Consider the following 21,339-nt stretch of genomic DNA (forward strand, 5'->3'; position numbering starts at 1 on the left):
TTCTATAAAATCTATCATGAATTTCTCGTCATGCCTTTTGGGATTTCCAGGTGCGCCAGATGCTTTCATGGGCTCAATAACATGTTATTCAAAGAGTATCGATCTATATTGATTCTTGTAAGGTTTATTGATGATATCTTAGTCTATGGAAAGAGTTCGAAAGAAAATCAATCGACAAATCGTTTTACCTACTCTATTCGTTAAACAAAATAGACAAGTAGATTAAATGCGAATTCCAACTTGATCATCAAAATTTCTATTTGGACATATGATTCGATTGAACATCCATATTTCCTTCTTCAACATCAAAAAGTTAATTGGCAAAATCACTATTTCTTAGCGGCGTGACACCAAACATATTGCTGTGCACGTAATTCTTCCCATTGGCATTATCCAATCATCTCCTACTATGATTAAGCTGCGAAGATCATAATCTACTTTAACCATCCCCAATTCACATCACATAGCGAGAGAATTCAATAACCTCATCATCCCGGCGAGATAATTCGATTATGCCCGAACTCGATCGGACCCATTTTCGCACCCCACAACATTTCCATAGATACCAAACTTTCAACCACATGATTTTTGGACTCATATCACTCCAAATTTTCCCCATTAAAAAGGAATCGTGCAGATTACTTAGGGAAAAAAGAAGAAGAAGAGTGATTGATATTTCAGTGAGAAAAGGAAACGTAAGTGGGAGAAATATTTTACATTGGTGGACGACATGGGTCTACTCCACTATACAAAGTAATACATTGAATCCCCTAAAAATTAGTCAAAAGGTTACTACACGATGTGCCAAGAGCACTAGTCATGCGATTGATTTGAACCTAAAGGCTAGGAGGGTTTACGATTATAGTCAACTCATCTAGAGTCACTGACCAATTGATCTACACACTAGAGCTATCCTCGACCTAGTCACACTGCGAATTTCAAACTAACCCCTAAAGAACCCGAACCACAACCACAACCGATAGAAAATGAATTGATAGACATGTGCAAGATCTAAACAACCGGTCCGCACAAGGTCAAGAACATCAACTGGCTCATTATTGATCACAGCTAGCCATGGAGACCCCATTTGTACCACACCTAGCAACAAACACATTAAATGGGCTTCTTCTAGTAGATTATCCACATTGATTGTCAGTATGTTTGTCATGGTTGTTGTTGGATCCCACAATTAGAACCTAGCTTTGTACTAGTTTATCAGGAAACTCCACGATGGATGGTGCAAGTAAAAAAGAGGAGATAAGATGACAAGAAAAAGGATGTCTTAGTATTTGAAAATTGAAAGAGATGATATGCTGAGAACAGCTTCCAAACAAGTGAGTTACAAATCTCTTTTTGTCTATTTCAGTAGATTGTGTTCAATTCTATAAAATCTATCATGAATTTCTCATCATGTCTTTTGGGTTTCCTGAGTGTGCCAAACGCTTTCGTGAGTTTGATAACATGTTCAAAGAGTGTCGATCTATATTGATTCTTATAAGATTTATTGATGATATCTTAGTCTATTGAAAGAATCGGAAAGAACATCAATCAACAAATCGTTTTACTTACTTTGTTTGTTAAATAAATAGATCAATAGATTTGCTAAATAGCAAATTTGACTTGATCATCGAAATTTCTATTCAGATATATGATTCAATTGAGCATCCATATTCTCTTCAACATCAATAAGTTAATTGGAAAAATCACTCTTCCTCACGCCTCTTTCTCTCCCTCTTAGTGACGCAACACCAAACACATCACCGTGCATGTCACTGTTCCCCCTCGAATCATCCAATCATCTCTCTACTATGATTAAGCCATGCAGATTCTAATCTACTTTAACCTCCCCAAAATCACATTATGTAGCGCGAGATATATTGATTCAATTGAGCATCCATATCTCCTCTCTCAATGTCCATAAGTTAGGTGGCAAGATCACTCTTTCTTCTGTCCTTTCTCTCCCTTTCAACGACGCAACACCAAACACATTGCCGCGCACGTCACTCTCCCCCCTCGCATCATCCAATCATCTCCTGCTATGATTAAGCCGCGAAGATTCTATTCTACTTAACCACCCGGAAATCACATTATGTAGTGCAAGATATATTGATTCAATTGAGGATCATATCTCCTTCCTCAATGTCCATAAGTCGATTGGCGAAGTCACTCTTCTCATGTCCCTTTCTCTCCCTCTTAGCGACGCAACACCAAGCACATCACCGTGCATGTCACTCTTCCCCCCGGCATTACCTAGTATTCTTCTACTATGATTAAGCCACAAAGATTCTAATCTATTTTAACCACCTTGGAATCACGTCATGGAACGCGAGAATTCAATAACCTTGCCATCCCAGCTCGACTGTTTGATTCCATCTATACCCGATCCATTTTCGCACCCCACAAGATTTCCATTGACACCGAACTTTCAACCACATGATTTTTTGGACTAAGATAACTCCAAATCTTCCCCGTTGAAAAGGAACTTATAATAATAATTATTAACCTGACGTGGCATGCGCTCCAAGATCAGGGATCGGTCCGATTGAACATCCCAATCGAAGCCCCTCCTCCTTCCTCGTGCCCACCAATCGGACCGTTCGGATCGTGTCGAGCTGGGGGTCGGGTCGGGCGGCCCCGCAAGATAAGATATGAAAATCTTGGAAAGCGTTGGACTTACATGTTGACATATAATCTGTCGGGGAATCTTTGCCAAGAAAAGAAACCCATCGTACCCCCCGATTCCCTGTTTCATGTCGCATTCTTTCGCTCCTCCCTTTTTTTTTCAATCCGTTTACCAATTTCTTTTCCTCTCTTTTCCGTTGCGAATATATAATGAATATATTTTGATTTATTCACCCCGAACCCATCATATAAAAATCTCGAACGGGTACCTCACAACACACTAGCCTCAAACAAATTTTTCGTCTCATGAAAATGTCTAAGTGGTACCCGATCCTGATCTACTCTCCGTTGAATTGCACAAGCGACCACATGCATGAACTTTCCACATTAGATTTGTCATTCTCCATATCATATCGGGTCTTGCAACAATGTGCCACGTGTATTGACATATACACATTTTAATAAAGTATTGATTGGAATTCTGATGGAGGGTGGATTGGGATCAACATTACTGACTCGAGGTTTTTTTTTTTTTCAAAGACGAAAATCGGTTTTTAGTAAAGGTGCCTTGAGGTACCAGTTTGGGAATTTCAATGACATTAACCTTTGTATAGGTAAAATAACTGATTTGGTGTATCACAAAAAAATTACAATAGCACGTTCGATACAGACGAAATAAAAATGAAATGAAATTAGCTAGCTAGCAAATTGGATTAGAACCGTGGAATATTACCGTCCTGATAAATGAAAATCCAATAAAACGTGTTGTAATTTTGGGATGATAGTGAGGTGAATTGTCACTGCTTTATTATAAAGAAATCAATCTCAACTTCTTTCTTCCTTAACCTTGAAGTTCTTACTGTGGAGATTCTCGAAATGATGACAACAAGGGGCAATAGATTTGCATGTCGCTTTGAAGCTAATCAATCAAACCGAAAGTGTGCAAAATTGAAGAACCACCGTCTGCTTTTCAAAGCAATCGATGATTGATTCAATTGAGCTTTGCACAGGTTCACTCACATCAAACAGGAAAAAATTTACCCAATCTATCCTGAACTTATAGTACATATGCCTATTCAATCCTTAATTTTTTAATTTTACCAATTTAGTTCTAAATCTTTGTATAAAATTTCAAAGCGGTCCTTCCGGCCTATTTTTAGTGGAGAACCTTGACATGACAGTGTATTACATAGGATGGTTGGCGATAACTGAACTATTACGTCAATTATTTCTGATGACAATTGATTGAAATAATTATATTGAAATTTTATACAAAAGTTTAAGATGAAATTGACAAAGTTTGAAAGTTTAAAATTAAATTGACATTTGTATAATAGCTTTAAGGTTGATTGGACAATCATAAAGGAGAATTGCGATCCTGGGGAGTTTAAATCCATTTTCTTCCTAAATTCTTAAATATGTACGTTAATCATGTGCTGCTCTTGTCCGACTGACGACAAGAGCATCATTTTCAGCCGACCATTGACTCCACATGAACATCAGTATACAAAAAAAATTAGGGTTTCATTCAACATTAAGCTCTGATTGCGGGACTGCGATTGTCTTTTGAAATGAATGGACATAATTTCTTCGTTAAAGTTCCGCGGTCGACTTTTGCGTTGACCAAGACTAAGACTCAGGTCAACCCTTTTTTTGCATGAAGTTTTAGGCATTTTTCATGGAATGTTCTCCTAAATGCCTCAGGTCAACCCTTTTTTGCATGAAGTTTTAGGTATTTTTCGTGGAACGTTCTCCTAAATGCCGCTAAGTTCGTTGATAAATGAGAAAATGAAAAGTGTATCAGAAATTTTGAAATTCGCGTACGCAATGTGATCAAATTCTAAACATTTTAATATGTTCCATTAAGCCCTCGACCATTTTTAAAACGTGTAATCAAGTCTTTGAATAAATGTACTTAAAATTTCCTAAATGGAATTCTTGAATTGCGCTCAATTTTCAATAAAGATTTGGATCTTACTTTAATCATTTGAGAAATTTAGGACTTGATTGTGCTTACTAGTAAAGTTTTATAATTTGATTTAACCAATTAAGAATTTTAGGACTCAATTGTGTTCCCAAACAACGTTATAGTCTTTCATACTTGACATGCATCCTCAATAAGATTGGTTGAAATAATGGTACGTTGCGTTACGGTTTTTATTTATGAGGGTGAGTCTAGGAGTAATATGGATTTAATCCTTAAACATGTATAGGTGCAATTTTCCTATTCTCCACAATATGGTAATTATGAAGGTTTACAAAATCAGATAAAAGCCAAAGAGAAGAATTCTTGACAATTTTGTTTTATGTAATTTTCTCCTTGTACCTGAGCTCACTTATACCAAATTAATTTACACTAGCCCGGTGCACAAGCACGATGATATCCTTCTATTCCTAGTACGAAACAGAGATGGAAAAGATTTAGAATCAAAAGTTAAATCGAATGGACAAAAGGTAAACTTCCAATAATATTGGAATTCATCAGTTTGATTTGATCTACTTTGGTCTTGAGCTCAATATAAATGTTTCAGAGCTCAATTATTCTTGTGTGTTCAAATTGTGAGAATTTTTCAAGACTTTTCATTTCGAGATGCATTTAGACTCACATGTACCAATATGATAATATCTCAATTATTTACAATGGAGACACCACTATGCCCCAATGGAATTTCACTTGTAAATAAATTACTTATTGCACAAATAAGTATAAATGAGCAAGATAAACAAGTATAAACACTCATCTATTTATCTACATGATTGGTTTGTAAAAGTACCAGATTTTCCCTTTGATTCGATACATAATTAAAAATTCAAATTGGGTACAATGTAATATGTCATTTTCCACCAATAAATCAAGGAGTGAGGATGTGGACTCGATTTTACTCTACTTTTTTGTTTCACTTTTTCATATCAAATCTTATTCTTATCCATAACATTGGGTGTTCATGCCATTCCAGTACCTAACTAATTAGATCTTCGTTCCACGATACGATCGGTTTCAGAGCATATCCGTAACAACGTGTTCTCGAATATGAATATATCCCTTCTGTCACATATTTTATGGCAAATGTAGGCTTCGGAGGACATTAGAATATGCGTGCCACACTAAGCCAAAAAGAAGGATTATAAAATTCATAAGAAGGAGCCAAACAAGGCAAGTCAAGGACCGGCCAAAATATGTGATGGGGTCATGAGAGTGAATAAAATGAAAGAAGCAACGAAGTCACGCATACATGTGAGTGCTTGTTGAATAACAAATATATAAAAAGAAATAAAGAAAGAAAGAAAAAGGTATGGCCATGGGAAGCAAATCTTACAAGGGAATCAAGAGAAATTGCCGTCTCTTTGCGCACTGCCCCACCTGCCCCCAAACATATTCTAAGCTCCACATGATCTCGATTTTTCTTCCAACTCCTTTTGACAAAAAAACAAAAACAAAAGAAGGAGAAGAAGGAGGAGGAGAGAAATTGAAAATAAAAGAGAAAGTGGCACCAACTGCTGACATCACCCGTATCTCTTGGGAGGATTTTGTGTGGGCCCACCGCCCCACCTCCCTCATGATCTCCTTTGGCCTTTGCTTTCCCCCAAATCCAACGAAGGAAAACAACTCCCAAACTCCTCCCCAAATTTCACATTCTCCAAACTTCATTTTCTCTCCCTCTTCTTTTTTTTTTCTTTTCTTTTTTCCACCCCCTTCCTTCCTTGTTCTCTAGTGGCCAAAAATCTCATGTCTCATGCTCCATATTGCAACCCCCCATATTCCAATATATAAAATCATGGTCCACCCCTCCCCCTCGCCTTTCTTTTAAAAATAGCCCCTTGAAATTTACTCCCTCAAATGCCCCTTCTTTTTCTTTTTTGTTTTTTCGTTTGATTTCGCATTGCTTGTCCTGTAATTGAAAATCAAGTTGGAAGATTTGGGATGAAATCTGGTCAGATCTTGCTTTGTGGGGGGTGTGGATTTTGGTGGGTCTTGTTTTTTTTCAATACAAAGCCTCTTCCCTCCTCCTTCCTCCTCCTTCCCTATTAAGTACACAAAAGAACCAAACCACCAAACAACCACCGAAGGCAAACTAAACCACTTCTCTCCTCTCTCTCACCTCCTCCTCCTCCTCCTCCTCTCTTCTTCTGAATCTCATCTCATTAAGATCTTACATTGGTCCCGAATGGGCATGGCAGCAGCAGAGTCGCGGTTTCATGTTTTAGCTGTGGATGACAACATCATAGACAGGAAGCTGATTGAGAGGCTCCTTAAGACCTCCTCATATCAAGGTAACTTCGTTTTCATTCTTCCCCTTTTCTAGATATCCTCCTGGAAAAGGGGAAATTCGGTGATGGTGATTGGTCTCTGAAGTTTCCTCTTGTTACTTCTGGATGGCTCCGGTTCTTTGGTCTCATATATTTGCTATCTCTCAATGGCAGTTACTACAGTTGATTCCGGTAGCAAAGCTCTAGAATTTCTGGGCTTGCACGAGGATGATCGAAGCAACTCCGGTTCCCCATCCATTTTGACAAACAATCATCATCAGGCATGTGTTCTCTTTTGGAGATCCTCTGTTGCTCCTGAGCTTCGTCCTGCTCTCCGCCTTTTTCTTTCGTGGGTTGTGATTCTGACCTCCTCCTCGTTTCTTTGTTCTTGCAGGAATTGGAAGTGAATCTCATCATAACGGACTACTGCATGCCTGGAATGACGGGCTACGACTTGCTCAAGAAAATCAAGGTACAAAATCCTTTTTTTTCCCACCACCCATCTAAATCACTTTCTTTTCCCGGAAAGTTTTGGTCTGCCAGCAATTGGTAGGACTGTCAGATTGATTTTCCATACGGATTCCACGTTCCAAAATTGATAATGTTTTGAGAAAAACTTGTGTACTTTTGCCTGCCACTTGCTTGGGAATATCAATGATTACATTCTCCAGAGACAGAATATTTGTGCAATCCGTTGTCGGCCCTGTAAAATTCCACTGATGCATATGAGTTTCGAGATCTGCACTTTCCTTTCTTGGGTTAACTTCACCTGCACTTTTTGTGGCCGATTCCCATTCATGCTCAGTACCCTTCAGGACAATTTTGTAGAGTTTTGATTCTAAATATGAAGAAAAGAGAAAATATTCACACAACTTTCTTGACTGTGCAGGAATCATCGTCTCTGAGGGACATCCCAGTGGTCATCATGTCATCTGAAAATGTCCCTGCAAGGATCAGCAGGTAAAAAACAAAGAACCCGTTTCTCTCAATATTCTCAAGAAAGTATTGGGAATCTGACTAGTTCGAATAATATCTACGAGGGTAGCTAATTATCTTTATTTGGTGTGATTGCTGTTTAAATCCAGATGCTTAGAAGAAGGAGCAGAAGAATTTTTCTTGAAGCCAGTGAGGAAATCAGATCTGAACAGGCTCAGACCCCATGTGATGAAAGCCGTATCTAAGGATCAGAAACAAGAGAAACACGAAGAAGAAGAAGAAGAAGAAAAACAGGAAGAAAAAGAGATTAAGTCGCAAAAGCATCAAGAACAGCAACAGCAACAACATCAACAACAATTATCGCCGAGACCATCAGGCAATAGCAAGAGAAAGGCCATGGAAGAGAATCTTTCGCCCGATAGAACAAGGCCCAGATACAGTGACATTGCTGCTGTCGTCTGATCAAGCCCTCCCCAGGAATTTCTTTCTTTTTTTCCCCAACAAAAACCGTATATACAGAAGAAGGGCTTTCAATGCTGGATCATACACACACACGGTTAAACAGAAGATGGAGAGACAGTTCCTTTCGTGTACACACATTCTGCATGGAGATAAAAGAGGTTCCTGCCCAATTTTGCTTTTGACCATATGGAGGATGGATCATCACTCATCAGAAAAAAGAGGAAAACATAAGACAGAGAGCGAGAGAGCAAAAGAGAGCAAAAGAGAACAAAGAGATGAGATGAGATGAGATGAGATAGTGTACTCTGAAAGAAGTTTGACTGATAGCTTGTAGAAAGGATTAGAATCACGAATCATAAAGCATTATGTTGTCAATCAAATGGTTTCAAATCTCGGGCCTCTGATTAGATCTGCTCTATTGCTTGATAGAAATAGAGCAGCTCGAAAGAAAGGTGGTAGGGGGTAGCAGCAGCATCATCCAACCCTTGAAGACAAATATTTTCTGCAGACATTGGTGGCAGTATAAGCTGCACATTCATCAGCATTTTCTGATAAATCTTTTTTCAAACTAATTCTGTAAAAAGAAAAGAGAGAAATTACTTTTTGAGCTAAATCTACCTACCTGTACATGTAAATTTACAGGTTTTTTATGCAAATCGCTCATTGAGAAGTACATATTAACTGGTTGATTCGGGGGCCTCTTCAGGTTTTGAGAGTATATAGACCATTGAGTATACCTTTCTTAGGCCGAAGATAGCATAGTGATTGGGCCGCCTTAATAGTCCTTAACCCATACTTTCATCTCTTGACCATGTGTGAAAGGAGACCATTATGGACCAATACCTATGACTGACGATGATGTGTAATTACAACAGCCACTCCTAAGATTTTAAGCCCCACTGGATGAATATGCAATTTAATATTTTATCTATTCCCTCACTATCCTTGCCATATGGATGAGATTTTGGTCTAAGAATGAAGTGTTGAAACATCTAATTGGAGAGGCAAATAACAAATCTGTAAAGATTTGAGTTTTTAGAGAAAGAAATGAATGAACTAGTTTTTACCAAAAAAATAAAATAAAAATGAATGAACTAGTCAAATTTTAACATATGCATCCCTAAAATCGCTAGAAAGGTCATGGGGACGCGAGGGGCGACTTGGTTTTGAGAGGTGGTACATTCCCAATCTGAAATTAGGAACACACCTAATAAGGTCCGGTTCTTGAAATTGAGAATTGTACCGATTTTTTTTTTTTTTGGCACTGGGCCTGGAACCGATTGGGCCGGTTCGACAATGGACCCAAGAACAGGGTTTGTCCCTCCTCGTTTTTTATTTTGCGGTTTTATACTCACACGCCACGGTGGAGACTACAAGAATCGGGTTTTATATTAACACACGCGGAGTCACGGATGAAGCTCAAGGGGGGAGCAACGATTGGCAAGGCTTTTAACATTTATACCTTTCAATTTTTTATTTTATTTTATAATATAGGTTGAATAAATTAAGAGGAAACTTAAGTTCCATTTATTTGTAGAAAATGTGTCATTTCTATAAAACATTTTTCTAGAAGCCACCAAAAAAATAATAATATTTTATGGTGTTTGGCCAAAACTTGAAAATAAATTTGAAAATTATTTTTGCTATTCAGTATGGAAAATTCAATTTAATATTTTTAAATATTTTTTTTTAAATTTTTTATTTTTAAAATTTTAAAATTTTTTTTTTAATTTTTTTTTCTTCTTCTTCTTCCATTGGTCACCAGCAATGAGCCGAAGGAGAGCTCATGTCTCACTAGACTTGCTGACATCGTAAAGGCTTTTAATCTAATGAGGTTAGCAAGACTCAAGTTGTGCTTGAGGCCAGCGAGCTTGTCCATCACTTGTACTCGATTGCTCCAGCTAGCAATTTAGGATGAAAAAAAGAAAAAAAATTGGAATTTTTTAAAAATAAAAATAGTTGAAAATTCAAGTTTAGAATAAGAAATAAGTGAAGGTGAGATGAGAGTGTGAGTGAGGAAAAGGTTTTTACTTACTTGAAAAACAGAAAACATTTTCCTTTATTTTAGAAAGCTTTTCTTGTTTTCCTCTATTAGTTGATTTTCTGTGAAATAAATACCGAAAAATGCGGAAAATGCTTTCTAGACGTTATTTACTGTGAAACGCACTAAAGTGCCTTATTTTTGCTTGTGGTCAAAATGGGAGCCTTTTTAAAAAAAAAAAAAAATTTCTTTAAGTAGCACAAGACGAACAATTAATAAAAAAAAAACTAAGGTCCCATAGGGTTAAAGAAAGGTAATAAACCCAGTTACAAATGAGAAATTTAGATGTACGGGCTTTAACTACCTAATTCACAATCATAAGAAAATTCGAGTCTAATTATTTTGTAAAAATTTGAGAATTTAAAAAAAAAAAAAAATATTCATAAGTGATCAATTGCATTGATCACAAAAATGAATAAAAAGAAACTATTTTTTATCATCTTAAAAAATATTTAAACATAAATTTTATTGATAACAAAAATATTTTATGCGAATTGATTTTTCCTAATAGATACATATAATTTTTTTTTAAGACTTAAATTGTTTTGTGGAATATTAATGATTTGGAATTTTTTTAAAATGATTGCTTGAAATAATTAATTTATGAAAAATATTTTTAGTATTAATAACGATTTATATTTAAATATTTGTATGAATAATTAAAAAAAAAATTCCCGTTCATATAAACAATTATCTTTAGGAAATGTTCCAAATCATTCCTGGAGCATTAAACGGAGCATAAAATGACATCTTTTCAATTTTCGAAGTCGTTGGAGGAGTAGTTCAAATCGAGCGTTCTCGATTTCTTCTTTCTGGGTTGATCCCGCAGCAGGAGCAGAGCAACGAGCGACCATGGCAAGCCGCCTCCAGCAGCTCCCGGGGAACGACGAGGCCGTGCTCCTCCGCCTCTCCCACTCCAACCTCAAGACCTTCTCTTCCGAAATCCGCCTCTCGCTCCTGGTAAGCCGTTCCCATCTGGGTTTTAGCTTCTGGGTCTGATCCGCAGTTGGGTCCCAGTTGGATCTTGACGTTTCTTGTTTTTGTTGGGTGAGGCTGATGATTGTTGGATCTGATGAAGCTGGGTTTTTTATTATTATTTTTATTTTTGGTTTGATGGGCAGGCGACGGTGGAGTCCGTGAAGGAGAAGCTCTGGAGGAAATGCGGGACGTCTGTGGATTCGATGTGCCTCGAGCTCTACGATGACGCTGGCTCCAAAGTTTCCAGTTTGGATGATGGCTCCAGGCCGCTTGGTTTCTACTCTCCGCTTGATGGGTCGGTTCCCATTTCTGTGCTTTGACGTATGTTGGTTGTGCAATTTGGAATGCTTGAGGTTTTCTGGACTTCCCGTTTGATTGTGGTCCATGGCATGCAAAAACCAAGAAAAGATGATACTTGTCCGCCCCTCTGTTGACATGGTTAACCGGATCATCTTTTGGGCAAGGAATAAAGCTGCGTTGGTTGCTTGTGACTTGTGATTTTGTTATCTGTATGAAAACTGTTAGTTCATTTTCTCCTAATTTATCGACTACAAACTGGCAATATCTGGCGCGAAATTCTTTTTGCTTTAGACCACTGTCTTGTCTGTTTATTAATTAATGTATGGCTTGGTGTTCTTTTTTTCTTTAAAGGTATCGGTTGCATATTATAGATCTTGATCCATCATCTGTCACCTCTGGTGGCTGGCTAGAAGATACTTCACTGGTGGAGAAATATAAAATTTCAGACGAAGCTTATGATAAACGCGATGGTGAGTTCTTAGCATGAACATTTCCCATCTGTTTGTTGAAGTATATTTATCATAAAGCTCATCTAGTATTTTGCATTCACTCTACTTGAATCATACTTTTAATCAAGGAGACTGTAAAAAAACTTCTAATCAGCTTCTGATGTACAACAATTATCAATAACAAGTTGGTGCAACTGCATAATGAGAGATTTACTTGTTTTGGAATCGTATGAGCTCTTGCTACTAAATAAAAATGGATATTCTATTGGCCCATACCATCCTGCCAGGTAAAGTGGATGATAAGATTAAGAGTGCATATGATGAAGAAGTTAATCATGACTGATGTTGAAGGATTAATCATGATGGTGCTTGTTTGGGCGACATCTGTATCCTACAATTCCTACCTTATTGTTCACTTTTGTGTTTTCTGAATTTACTGCTTCAACTTGTCATTGAATGGTTGCATTTTTCCTTTTCCAGGAACTTTCAAGAAATTTAAGGAAAAAATCACATCCCAAAATCCATCAGCTTTTGAACCAAAGGTAACCTTTTGAGTTTGACTTAGCTGGAAGGTACTACCTCCAAAGTCATGTTTCTCAAGAACATTCATTTTTCCCCTCAGCAAATGTACTTTGCGTGTCAGTCATGGAAGGTGTTTTTTTCCTGTTTCCACATCATGCTTGTCCCATCAATGGTCCCTTGTCCTTATTCAACAATATTTCTTGATCAATCAATTGAGGTTTTCTACTACTATTTTCTACAGATAACAGACAACTACATGGAAGATCTCTGCACCAATGTGAAGGTCAGTTAGTTTGGTAACGTTTTAGTTTGGTGATCAATTGCTTCTTATATGGTGCCATTTGTAAATCTCAGAAAATTATGGCTACAAGTAGGAGAAGTTTTCTTGGTAAAAAGGAGGTGTAAGAGTAAATGCTCTGACAGTAGTATATTAAAAAATCATCCTAGCATCTTATTTTACATCGCTGAAGAGATCAATGATCTAGGTTCCTTTCTGAAGGATTCCTTCATCATACAAAATATCGCATGCAATAGTTATCATCTGCTTTGGTTAGGGTAATTTAATAACCAAGAGAAACTAAAGCTAGAGAATTTTTGGCAGTCTTAACTGTTAGACAACGGTTGCTATCCACTTTTCTTTTTGTTAGCATGGTTAATGCCAAATTACCGTAATAGGATTGATTGCTGTAGAGGTCTTTTTGAGTATAAGTTCTGTATTATGACCTGTTATTTGAAAGTGAAAGGAACACATACATTTGCACTGAAGATTTCTTATTACACTTGCAGAGGCATTTCTTGATTTGTTCTATTTCTCTTCCTTGTCTTGTTTCGTGCTGTCTTTTGTACTGTTTCTGCACCTTGCTAACAGGATGTGCATAATTTGTAATTTGTCTTCTTTGATTGTTAAGGTGGGAGATAGATGTGAAGTTGAGCCAGGGGCTAAAAGAGGAGTAATAAAATTCGTTGGTAAAGCAGAATCTCTTGCACCTGGTTTCTGGATTGGAGTTCAATATGATGAACCATTGGGAAAGCATGACGGCATGTATGTCCCGTTAACAATTTTTTCTGTTGGCATTTACTTGAGTTGTTATAGATACTTGTCACTGTCAATGACACTATTGTCTGTATGGCTTGACTCTGGATCAAAACTTTAGCGTTCATTAGTGGAGAGGAGTTATTATAGTAATGACATTGCTAACAAAGAGAAAACTGTGCTTGTATTGATTGATAGATGAAAGGATTAATGAACACTAGTAAACAACCTAACATATTTTAAAGCTTGTTCCTTTATGCCAAAATCTTTGTCCCGAATTGGAAAACATATAATATACTTCTATTTTTGCTCTGTTTTCCACCGAACAAAGCTTTCATAAAGAGCAAGGCCTGGCTCAATTCACAGGCTGCACCTCTGCCCTGCTTGCTTTCTTCTGGAAAAATGGTTAAATTCCACAATAAGCTGAAAACACATGTTAGAAACAGGAGGAAAAATAAAGCCTCAAGGGTATAATTTGACCCTTGAGGTGTGCTAACTCTCTTTACTTAGATCTCTGATGCTCGGGGTTCTCAGGAGCACAATGATTGATAGGCTGAAAGATATTTAAATAATGTTACTGCAAAGATTCTCAAGAATAACATGCTGTATTCTGTTCTTTGCATGTGTCCTTGTTGCCATCTGCTTGTGCTAGCATGAGTAAGCTCATGGCTGTCCCTGTGCATTTGAACACTTACCAGACATTTTGATGTTGCAGGGTAAAAGGGACACGATACTTCGAGTGTCCTCCACTTCACGGTGCAATGGTCAGACCAGACAAAGTAAAGGTGAGGAGGCTACTATAGTTTATTAATATTATTTTGTCTGATATTTAAAACGTACTAGTACTGCTACTACTAGATGTGTGAATTTTGAGTCGATTGCTGACCTGGAAAAATTGCTGAAAGTGACGCATCGTTTCGTATGGATGTGTGCGCATCTCTATTGAAACATGGCTCTTGCAAATTTAATGTTCATGAGATATGTTTTTAGAATGCGAGATGCAACTGTCAAGTGTTGAATTTTTCTTTGTTTAGTGATTGATAGAAATGCTGCGAAAAGTTCCATAAGGCAGTGTCCTTGTTAAACAGAGTTAGGTTCTGTTGCCTTTGCATGGTGAACTGCAACTGTCTTTAACTTGAATTTTCTCATCATTTTGTGGTTTTCCAGGTTGGGGACTACCCTGAACGGGATATTTTTGAGGAAGATGAGATATAAGCACCCAAATGCAGTGGGTTTATCTGTTTCTACATGATTCTTTGCAGTTTGCATTGTGTAAGTTTTCTTTCTGTTTTTGCTGTCGCTGGTACCCAACTTATTTTCCTTGTGGACGTGCTCAAAAGTACACAAACATTTTGTTTGTGATTTACAAACTTATATCCATCACTTAAAGCAATTGTGCTCTCATTTTTGCAGCGAGTGTGGAGTACCTGCAAACAAAGGTTGAACTGTAGATGTCGACCTGCATTGTACCCTGGAAAGAAGAGGGAAAGTTGTTCTGTTGAAGGCAGTCAGTTCAAAAATAGGACCTATTGGGCATTTTGATTTACTTTATGAATCACAAGCCTATTTATGTAAAACGTCATTTCTAATGTGCTGCAAAGATCCCAGATTTGCAGCTTGAAATAGCTTCAAGATGCTTGTGTACCTCCTCCATATGTTTGAATACCCTTAATCTCCCCTGTTTGGGGGCCTTAGTTCACAGCGAAAGCTTTACCTATTCTGGAATAAATTTGCTCAAACTATGATTCTTTACGTCAAGGGCTATGTTCTGGTATCGACTAGTTAAAGATAAAAGGGAAACAGAGGAATAGACGCTTTTGGGTTCGTGTTGAACTGTTTCCTTCCGCAGGCAAAGCCTCAGTACACACTGAGCAGACTCTTGGTAGTCTCACGATTGTCATTATTGGTGAAAACGACTAAAGGCAGATTCGATACGAGTAGCGTCACTTTGGAAACATGGAATTGATATTGTAGCTGCTGGACCTAATCATGCAGGTTCGACCTTATGCGTGGGATATAAGTTCTAAATTATTAGATTGAATATGGACAAACGTTTCTTCAAGCAGAGTCTTCTTTCCATCTCGCTGCGTAGAGTCAGCTTGTGAATAGCATTTATTGTTTTGCTTAGGCATCTTGGCTGACAAACATCAGGAGCTTGAAAACTTTTGCTTACTTAGCCAGCACCAGCAGGCGAGTGATGTAGTCGGCGAAATATCCCTTGGCATCCATCAAATTCATAGCTAAGTAAATGAATGGCAACCGGGAAAAATTAAGAGGGGAATATGAGTGAAATGGCGAGGACATTGCTAGAGAGATGCAGAGCATGAGGACTGATAAAATCGGAGTGAGACCCCGATTGTGGTCTCAATCTGTCTTATACCAAAAGCTGGCCTTGAACCTCAACGATCTTGACCACTGCTGAATCTCCAATCTTCTGGAAGACAACGATGCGGTCACTAGATTTGAGCAGTCCGACTGATCTACCATGCTCAATAGCTAGTCTCAGTCCAGGTTCTTCAATGGAACTGCCTGACGCCACCTGCATCGATGTGCAATCAAGAAAATGACTGAACAGCTGCAATTGTTGCTAATTATGTGCCAATGCACCAGAAGATCAACCACACGAACCAAACAAGTAAGAAGAAAGAAAAGCCCTTACATTATCTGGACTACCCAGAATAGGGTAAACACCTCTCACTCCAAGCAACTGCCTAGCCTGTTTCATGAAAGCTCATTGGATAGGAGATTTTTCGATAACTGAACACAGGATCAAACCCACTAAGGCTGAGAGAACTTTTCCATTACCTGCGCCAGCGCCAGAGAAAGTCCATTTCAGTGAATTCGCCTGGAGGCGAGGGGTCACGATCGCGACAACAGGCACATGTGGCCTGTATTTTGCAATTAGCCTACAAATAATATCACGCCACATTTAATCGTCAGATCACTCTCTATACTTGAAGTCTTGATTTAAGTGAAATATGAAAGCTAAAACATAGGCATTTGTTAGAACACCTTGCTGCTCTGCCGGAAGATGTGAAAACAACAATTATTGCAGCATTGACCTTAACAGCAGAACGTACCTTCAGATATATCAAACAGGATATTAGAGCGGCTTTAATGGGTAATCGACAGGAAGAATTATCTTTAGACAGCTAGGTTATTAAGAAATATAGTACCGCTGATGAGGCCACGGACTCTGCATAGGACATTGGCTCTTCAACATGTCTGATGATTCTCTTGAAATTGAGGGTGTAGTTGTACACATTCTCAGCCTGCAATATCAACTAAGCCCTGTCAAGTAGCGTTCATTGGCATGAGAAAACATAGACCTACAGGCATAATACCATCCTGGGGACTGCTACCGTTTTCAAATGAAATATTCCTCCTATCACTTAGTCACTTACTTCAGCGCAAATCTTGCCCACAATTTTTATGGACTCCACGGGATAGAGACCCCGCAGGGTCTCTGCACCTAGCATTATTCCGTCGGCACCTGTTTAATTACACAAAGAAAATGACTGAAGTTTGCAGGGGAGTCTCTACATGTGAAAAAAACGTAGTACTGTCAGAGTTCATTGTGACACAAACCATCAAGAACAGCATTGGCAACATCAGTTGCTTCCGCACGAGTTGGACGCAGGTTTCCAGTCATGCTATCAACCACTCGAGTAATTACAACAGGTTTACCCACAATGTTGCATTTATTCACAGCATATTTCTGAAACAAGAAGACCTAGAAAACGAGGAGCAAACATTAATCACCTAGGATAATCGTATTATAAAAGTGAAGTGCATGCATAGATTCATTATTTGGTATTGGCAAGTAAATCCTTATGGTCGTATTAATGACCATACTAATAACTTCATCACGGACCCCTTGCTATTAATTTTTGCATCATAAAGAGATTCAGGGACTCCTGTATCAATTTCTAGATAGTCATGAGAAAGAATGTATTTGGTGCTGATTAGGAGTATCTACAAACAACAGCCCTGACCTTTTCTGGGGGTAAGTCGATTCCTAAGTTTCCTCGACCAAAGATTATGCCATCTGCTTCCTGCAGAATCTCGTCGAAATGTTTCATGCCCTGGCATGATTGCAGACAAGTGACTGACATTAGAGGAAAGGACTGAATTGAAATGAAGTCACAGTTAATACGAGAACTATTCTTCAAACCCCGCTAAAAGGAATTAGTAATGCTAAAACTGAATTATGGAGACCACAAGAATCATTCTTATGGGAAAAACCGAAATTGTAATTATTTTATCCTGTCAAAACGTCAGCTTACCTCCACAGTTTCAACTTTCGCATATATTTGAGTCTCACTGAGATTCTGCTTCTTAAGGAAATCCCTGAGCTGTAGAAAAGAACTCATTTAAGGCCAAAGCCAAACATAAACAATTCTACAAGATGCTGTCTGCTTGTAAATCCTTCCTGCATCTGGTTTCCTACTTCAATAAAAACCAAGTTTTACAAAGGACTGACTCCAATATGATAACAGGACAGTAAAAGAAACAGCAAGCACATGTGATCCTAACTGACCTCCTTTACATCTTCCGCATGGCAGGTGTATGAAAGAGAGATAAAATCAACATTGTTGCGTGATCCCCACTTCGATATAACCTGTCAAGCATGGAGCAGAAGTGAGATCACTTCAAGTGATTTTGGCAGATTTGCAGTAGAAAGAAAAGTTTGAATTGGTAAATACAGCAACAAACAGTGAAGTTGATAAGTGAGCCTGAGGTTATTAAAGTTGCACTCATCTACTGTGATGTGGATGTGTTTTATTGTAGCTGAAGCCTTGAAGGGAAAGGAACTCCATAACCCACTATAAATCCAGCAAAAACTGAACTGAGACGGAGAGATTTTGCATGGCCAATGTCATCCAACCAGAGGACATAATTAAACAATTTATGGAAAAGAAACTATGTTTATGGCGGCAAAATTAGCTGCTTTCCAGCATAAAAATACATGCAAATGGCCTGTGCAATACAACTTTTGATAGGAGTGACTAGGCATTTGCATATCTTACTCTTACAAACTGCTAGTTATTTTTATAATTATATGAAGCAAAAATTCAGCAGCATTATTTAACTGGTAGATCGCCTTGTTCCCATCTATTACTGTTCCTCATGTAAAAAGTATTAATGGGCTTTCTAGTTGAAGAGAAAGAAGATAAGCAGTACCTGCTTGTCATGTTCAGTTAATGTGGGCAAGTTGATCGGGACATTGGATACGTAGACAGTAAACATGGAGCCTGCGAGAGTGGCACTGTTTTTCACAAGACAAATGACATCTTGACCTTTTGTCTCCAGGACCTGTGAAATTCGTCAACAGAACTAGCAAATGAGATTAAGCTAAACAATCACTCTGCAATTCGGAGGGCTGGTGAAGAAAGCTCCACAGTTACTAAGCTACCTCGAGCCAGACAGATGTAGTTTCATGTCCTGTGAAGAGATGCTGTCCAAGATAAACTGTGTCACCCTTCCGAACCATCTGCATTGAAGAAGTAAATAGAAGATATTGTTAGGCTAGGCATATCCAGGAGAATTACTCTAGCATTTGCAATTCTACACACGGGCTAATCCTGTTTTGTGTTGCCTTTTGTCAGTTTATTTCATGATTATATTCAGATGAGTGAGAAAATGACAATCCTCATGTTTAACATATGTTAACATAGTGCAGAAGAAAAAATTTACCTTAGCTAAGTCTGCATAGTCAACTGGTAAGACTTCAGCACAAAATTCTTTAGAAAGGTCTGAAGTTACGGTTATGTGACTATCGGCCTTAAAATCAATTGGATTCCCAGTTTTGTTGCATACTTGTAGCTCTGGGCCTGTTGTGTCCAGCATTATCTGACAATAAACCAATACTCGCAATTTTTCAGACAAGGTACCTTCAAACACCTAAGATGTTTAATCAAATATGACGGACTATGCCTTCATCTTTTGAGACAGGAAAACAAACATTAGAGATAACTTATAAGCTTTAATAAGGCGTTGAAACTTGAGAGTTAACAGGCACTTAAAGCGTCATAATGCTTGGTGCGAGAGGAAACAAGACAGATAACCACTGCAGCGAGCACTTGTTAATGGACACTTAAAAAGGTTATATAGTAAGATGACGAAGTCTCTATTCAGGGGATGACTATAAGAGGAACACAAACGCAGAACAGATTACTCACTGCACAAAGCTTCCTAGTGTTTTTCATAGCCATCCTCAAATTCTCGAGAGTTTCCTGATGGTAGTCTCCATCTAGCCAAGAAAAATCAAATCGCGCAACTAACCAAAGGAAAAGCTAAAATTAGTAATTGCGGACAGATCAGGGACTGTCTTTAGGTAGATCAAATTTGCTGAAGGAGCAGTGGTTCGATTGCACCTGACATTCCCGCCTTGAGGCATGCCTCGATAACTTCAATGGAGCGTGAATTAGGTCCGAGAGTGCCGATGATTTTGGTGAGTGATTGTATATAGCTCTGCAAGGTGAGAAACCCACAAAGTGAATCATAATAATAGTTGGATGATATAAATAATAATATCGGAACTTATGATTTGCATAACATGCATGTTAATCTCCTCATCAAATCTATTTCTCAAGACTCCAAAGCACATAATTCAGGAAGAACCAACCTGACTATATGCACACAACTCACAGAAATCAAGTAACATAAAGCACATTCACCATAGAAAGGACTTGAAAAGGAGAGAGAGAGAGATGTACAGGTTTAGAAGGAGTTAGAACTGATAAGAGCTTCGTATTCTCTTCAACTATCAGTTGGCCTCCCTGCATTTTTCCCTGTTTGGGAGACTCTTTGCCTGTGAAAGTCTTGAATTTCACAATGTCACAGAGGGATGGAGGGAGGGAGGGAGGGAAGGAGGGATCTGTTAATGTGGAGTTAGTTTGTGACTTCAGCCAGAAGGAAAATGCAAGTTTGTGACAGGATTTTGGCGAGTGAGACTGAGAGAGAGAGAGAGAGAGAGAGAGGGGAAAGGTAGCAACTTGGGGCCTACTTGGTAGGTAGGAATTATACATGAGTTTTACCAAATATTCAATGCTCTGTCATTGCTTTCCATAGCCACTCCATAAAGGATCTTGTAAATAAATTTCCAAATTTCTCGTATCACGTGTAACCAACATCCGAAATGCTCTTAACAATGTATCTCACTAAATACTGATGACAGATATTTGCATTTTCCGCTACTTCTCTTGTTCTACATCTCCTTATCCTCCCTCAAATACTCTGGACTAAGTTTCTTTATTTACCAAAAAGTAGGCAGATTCTTTCTGGAATGATGACATAATCTAAGGTAACATCATAAAGTCTTTAAAAGTCGCAATTTTTTTTCCCAAGAGCCGAAATTTTAGGATATAAATCTTAAGCATGGGGACCTGTTGTTAACAAGGAGAATTCTTATACCACCAACGTGGTCTGGTCCAACGATGAAGAGGGCCACGTGAGGACACTTTTCTCCATTTCCTCAAGCCAACTACTTCCTACCACCAACCAACCCTACCCTACCACAGTTCAAGGTTTCCTAATCGAAGGGAGACGGAACCTTATCTGATATCTCCACGTACTCGAAAAACGACATCTCTTTGCCCTGCTCGTGCGCCCCCACAAATGACCATTGATTACGACGTGACATTGCAGTTGGTGGTTTCACTTCATTCGCTCATGTCATGTTGAATCCCCTCTGAAAAGGCTCTTGAAAACTCGCCATTTTCAGTACCCGACTAAAGGATCTAACA

The 21,339-nt window shown here is 38.3% G+C and overlaps 3 protein-coding genes across 4 annotated transcripts; 2 read left to right on the forward strand and 1 right to left on the reverse strand.

Moving 5' to 3' along the window:
* Positions 1 to 6,671: 6,671 nt before the first annotated feature.
* On the forward strand, positions 6,672 to 8,669 carry LOC104425370 (two-component response regulator ORR9). The gene is made up of 5 exons (XM_010038050.3): positions 6,672 to 6,894; positions 7,045 to 7,151; positions 7,265 to 7,342; positions 7,760 to 7,830; positions 7,956 to 8,669. Exons 1-5 carry the CDS (start codon positions 6,789 to 6,791, stop codon positions 8,266 to 8,268), a joined length of 675 nt encoding a protein of 224 aa, XP_010036352.2. The 5' UTR covers positions 6,672 to 6,788; the 3' UTR covers positions 8,269 to 8,669.
* A 2,376-nt stretch (positions 8,670 to 11,045) lies between these two features.
* Positions 11,046 to 15,343, forward strand: LOC104425369 (tubulin-folding cofactor B). The gene is made up of 9 exons (XM_010038049.3): positions 11,046 to 11,269; positions 11,431 to 11,582; positions 11,939 to 12,057; positions 12,517 to 12,578; positions 12,800 to 12,841; positions 13,467 to 13,600; positions 14,307 to 14,376; positions 14,759 to 14,863; positions 15,005 to 15,343. Exons 1-8 carry the CDS (start codon positions 11,162 to 11,164, stop codon positions 14,804 to 14,806), a joined length of 735 nt encoding a protein of 244 aa, XP_010036351.2. The 5' UTR covers positions 11,046 to 11,161; the 3' UTR covers positions 14,807 to 14,863; positions 15,005 to 15,343.
* A 342-nt stretch (positions 15,344 to 15,685) lies between these two features.
* LOC104425368 (pyruvate kinase 1, cytosolic) lies at positions 15,686 to 20,496 on the reverse strand. Of its 2 annotated transcripts, none has more exons than XR_005546265.1 (16): positions 20,311 to 20,492; positions 19,969 to 20,065; positions 19,774 to 19,871; positions 19,289 to 19,444; positions 19,008 to 19,085; positions 18,776 to 18,907; positions 18,132 to 18,212; positions 17,878 to 17,946; positions 17,587 to 17,676; positions 17,180 to 17,324; positions 16,996 to 17,084; positions 16,768 to 16,863; positions 16,604 to 16,671; positions 16,397 to 16,497; positions 16,251 to 16,307; positions 15,686 to 16,130 (listed from the first exon to the last, which is right to left on the reverse strand). XR_005546265.1 is itself a non-coding variant. In XM_039301267.1 (16 exons), exons 1-16 carry the CDS (start codon positions 20,377 to 20,379, stop codon positions 15,966 to 15,968), a joined length of 1,599 nt encoding a protein of 532 aa, XP_039157201.1. In that variant the 5' UTR covers positions 20,380 to 20,496; the 3' UTR covers positions 15,686 to 15,965. The 2 variants fall into 2 exon arrangements, 1 of the variants encoding a protein (XP_039157201.1); XM_039301267.1 differs by having other exon boundaries at positions 16,251 to 16,321; positions 16,403 to 16,497; positions 20,311 to 20,496.
* Positions 20,497 to 21,339: the final 843 nt, after the last annotated feature.

Source organism: Eucalyptus grandis, chromosome 1 (assembly GCF_016545825.1).
Source record: "Eucalyptus grandis isolate ANBG69807.140 chromosome 1, ASM1654582v1, whole genome shotgun sequence".
NCBI classification, from domain to species: Eukaryota; Viridiplantae; Streptophyta; class Magnoliopsida; order Myrtales; family Myrtaceae; genus Eucalyptus; species Eucalyptus grandis.

Bases quoted from the DNA above. Each gene is read 5' to 3' on its own strand.
- LOC104425370 (XM_010038050.3), top strand. From the start codon at position 6,789: ATGGGCATGGCAGCAGCAGAGTCGCGGTTTCATGTTTTAGCTGTGGAT. The intron at 6,895-7,044 runs GTAACTTCGTTT...TCTCAATGGCAG, and splicing joins TAAGACCTCCTCATATCAAG to TTACTACAGTTGATTCCGGT. The intron at 7,343-7,759 runs GTACAAAATCCT...TTGACTGTGCAG, and splicing joins ACTTGCTCAAGAAAATCAAG to GAATCATCGTCTCTGAGGGA.
- LOC104425369 (XM_010038049.3), top strand. From the start codon at position 11,162: ATGGCAAGCCGCCTCCAGCAGCTCCCGGGGAACGACGAGGCCGTGCTC. The intron at 11,583-11,938 runs GTCGGTTCCCAT...TTTTCTTTAAAG, and splicing joins TTCTACTCTCCGCTTGATGG to GTATCGGTTGCATATTATAG. The intron at 12,058-12,516 runs GTGAGTTCTTAG...TTCCTTTTCCAG, and splicing joins AGCTTATGATAAACGCGATG to GAACTTTCAAGAAATTTAAG.
- LOC104425368 (XM_039301267.1), bottom strand. From the start codon at position 20,379: ATGCAGGGAGGCCAACTGATAGTTGAAGAGAATACGAAGCTCTTATCA. The intron at 16,498-16,603 runs GTGTTCTAACAA...TATTATTTGTAG, and splicing joins TCTTCCGGCAGAGCAGCAAG to GCTAATTGCAAAATACAGGC. The intron at 16,322-16,402 runs GCGCAGGTAATG...CTATCCAATGAG, and splicing joins ATGGACTTTCTCTGGCGCTG to CTTTCATGAAACAGGCTAGG.